Here is a 3,018-nt window from a genome sequence, read left to right on the forward strand (position 1 = left end):
TTTTTAATACCTAATCTCTCTGTGAATCAATTCTCCCCCAATTAGGAGGATAATGATTAAAACCAATTCTTAGGGTTGTTATGAGGATTATGGGTGCATACCTACCTTCTTCTATTTCTGAAGACTGTAAATGGTACAGCCAATTTGGAATATATTTCTCAAAAGCTAAAGAGAGCTGCTGGGAGTGGTGGTGCACACCTTTAATCCCAGCACTCAGGAAACAGAAGCAGGCATATCTCTGTGAGTTTGAGGACAGCCTGGTCTACTGGTCTATATATATATATATATATATATATATATAGCTGGGGAGACCCTGAATCAAAGAGATGGAAAAAAAGCTAAGGAGAATTATCACGAATAAGACCCAAGTAATTCTACTTCTAGATAGGCATACCTAAGAGAAGTGAAAATACATGGTCATGCAAAAATATGTGAGAATATTGATGATACAGTCACTAGTAGTCCAAAAGTACAAATCACAAAAATATCCATCAAGTGAAGAAAGAACAAAATGTGTTACCAACACACAAAGAAATATTACCCGGCCACAAAATAGAACAAGTGTATTACAACATGGATGCTCCTAAAACTAAGCAAAAGCAAGGAAACATTCATAGCAAGCAAATTCTTACAGACTGAAAGCAGACTGGTAATGGACAGAAACCGGGAGCGGAGAGACCCGGATGATTGTTATTGGTTATGGGAAGGCTACAGGATTTCCTTTGGAGTGCTAAAAATGCTAGGCAACTAGATACCCTAATTGCATCCCTCAAAAGGGTGAGTTTATGATACAGCAGTTATATCCCCATAATGAAAGAAACAGATTCTTAGAAAATGAATACCCAAAGTGCTTACAACAAATCTTGAAGCACAGAAAGTGCTATGTTGGCTTTAACAGTGTTTTTTTTTTTTTTAATTTCTTTGCAATTTAACCACACAGCAAGTTTTCAGAGGCTGACTTCTCCCCGCAGCCACTTCAGACACTAAAAGTTCAAGATTCATTCAAGATAAAATCTTCACGTATCACGCACCTAGCGGTGTTTCTCAAAGGCACCTAACTTCTTGAAAAGTACCCCAAACTGTTTATCATGGAGACAAGGAACAAATGTTCAACTCTGCCCAAATCATGCCCTTTAAAACTAAGGTGGAGAAATTAAGTGGGCAGGTATCTTTAAATAGCTAATAACTTCATGTCACCACTGGCACGTTCTCAGTGGCTTTCTATTTTGCACACGCTGTCTCCTTCAATTTTCACAACTGTCTGATAGTATTGAGGAGCACCAAACTCAAACACTCCTGAGTTCTTAAATGAGTAAACGCGCAAACTAAGCACAAATCAAACTTCGTCACTGGTGCGGTCCACATTCGAGCCCATGTCCTATGAAGGCCCCTGTCCTCACCCACTGTGGGATTCAGCCGGGCTCCACGCTGCATGTTATTTTACAAATAATCGGGAATTTTTCATTTGCAGCAGAGACAGGGGTGAAAACAATTTTCCTTAAGAAAGCAAGTTTATCACTGACCGGCGTGGTCATCCCGCAGACCATCCCACAGGGTCGGAGGGAGGTCTCGGGTTCCCAAAAGTTGGATCCCTCTCGGGTCTCCTGAGGACTCCGGGGCTCGAAGCGTGCGGCCCCGACTGCAGCCACCCGCCGGGCTGGCGTGTGGCCGGCCAAGAACTGAGAGGCCCCCGCACCAGACCCACCTCACCTCTTGGCCTTCGTACCCTTGAGCACGAGTTTGGTGGACTTCACGTAAGAGTATTCCGCCATGGTTCCAACAAGCCCCGCACTGGGGCGGCCGCCAAGTGTACAGGGTACCGAACGAGCAGGCACGGCCGGGAGGAGGAGGTGGAGACGGACGTAGAGCGGCTCGGACGACGGGAGCTAGGGGAATTCTTCAGGAGCCTGCCGCCTTTTTCATCCAAATATTTAGAGGTCAGGAGAAAGCCTTCTACTTCCTGTTTATTGTGGTCGTGGCGTTACGGCGGCCGCGGAGGCCCAAACCGTGCCAGCGTGCTTTCACTCCTGCGGCGGAGTCCCGGATGTCAGGCCTTTTCTAGCTGCGGACAGAGGCGCCCTCTGGTGGACGCAAGCGTCTCTAACAGCTGCAGACTGGAGAGATCAGTCTAGGATTTCAATAGCCAGATCTTTTCCTTTGTTTTGTTGTTTGAAATGGGTCTCACTACGTAGCCTCAGCTGGAACTTGCTATATAGACCAGGCTGGCCTCAAAGTCAACTGCTGCCTCTGCCTACAGAATGTTTGGATTATGCGGGACTAAGAGCCAGATATTCAAATAACCGAATCGACCCTCCCTTGCTGCAGCCAACAAAGCCTGATGCTTGGTGCAGCCAGGGCTGGGTCCCTGCTCAGTCAGGGAAAGTGTTGTGAGGTCAGGGCCCTGGCCTTGGGCAACTTTACCAGCTGTTTTAGCTCTGCAACTGTAGATGGTATTGTTTTACTAGAGAGCCATGAGTAATGTACAGGAAACAGGAATGATATAATGTATAGTTTTAAATTCTGGCTGCAAGAATTGCAAGTGCTGTAACTGTGGTGTCCGTGTGGTAGCTTGACGTGGAAGTTCTCCAATTATGCTCTTCTAGGTCCAATAAACAGTATTTCCCCTGCCTTCTCCACCGTTTTCCACAGGTATAACTATTCCTACTCCAAATCACCCACCACAGAGCTGCTCATGTGATCTTTTAAAAAAGAATAATCGCCTATCTTTTTGATTCCTATGAAAGAAACGTAGATGCATTCAGAATGAAAATGGAGTGGCTCTGTCAACCCTTACCAAAATAAAGTCGGAAATATATGAGGGAATGATTCTAACATCGGCCAGCTTGCAAGCTACTATCACAGAAGACTCTGCCCGAACCCAGAGCTTGCAAAGAGATTTCCACCATCTTATATAAAAAGCACTTCTGCAAGGACTTCTGCCTCCCAGCAATTGTGTGGTCTGCTGTAGTTATTAATTATGTGGCCAGGGATTGCTGATTCAAAATAACTGATTTAACA

General features: G+C 45.2%; 1 protein-coding gene across 1 annotated transcript in view; it reads right to left on the reverse strand.

The window, feature by feature from the left end:
• Positions 1–2,020, reverse strand: part of Frg1 (FSHD region gene 1) — a 36,114-nt gene extending 34,094 nt beyond the window's left edge. The window contains exon 1 of the mRNA XM_008850855.3: positions 1,711–2,020. Coding sequence (XP_008849077.1) covers positions 1,711–1,772 — 62 coding nt within the window. The 5' untranslated portion in view covers positions 1,773–2,020. The remainder of the gene's footprint in view (positions 1–1,710) is intronic.
• Between the last annotated feature and the right edge of the window lie 998 nt (positions 2,021–3,018).

This window comes from Nannospalax galili, unplaced genomic scaffold, assembly GCF_000622305.1.
Source record: "Nannospalax galili isolate Female #2095 unplaced genomic scaffold, S.galili_v1.0 scaffold1025, whole genome shotgun sequence".
Taxonomy (NCBI): domain Eukaryota; kingdom Metazoa; phylum Chordata; class Mammalia; order Rodentia; family Spalacidae; genus Nannospalax; species Nannospalax galili.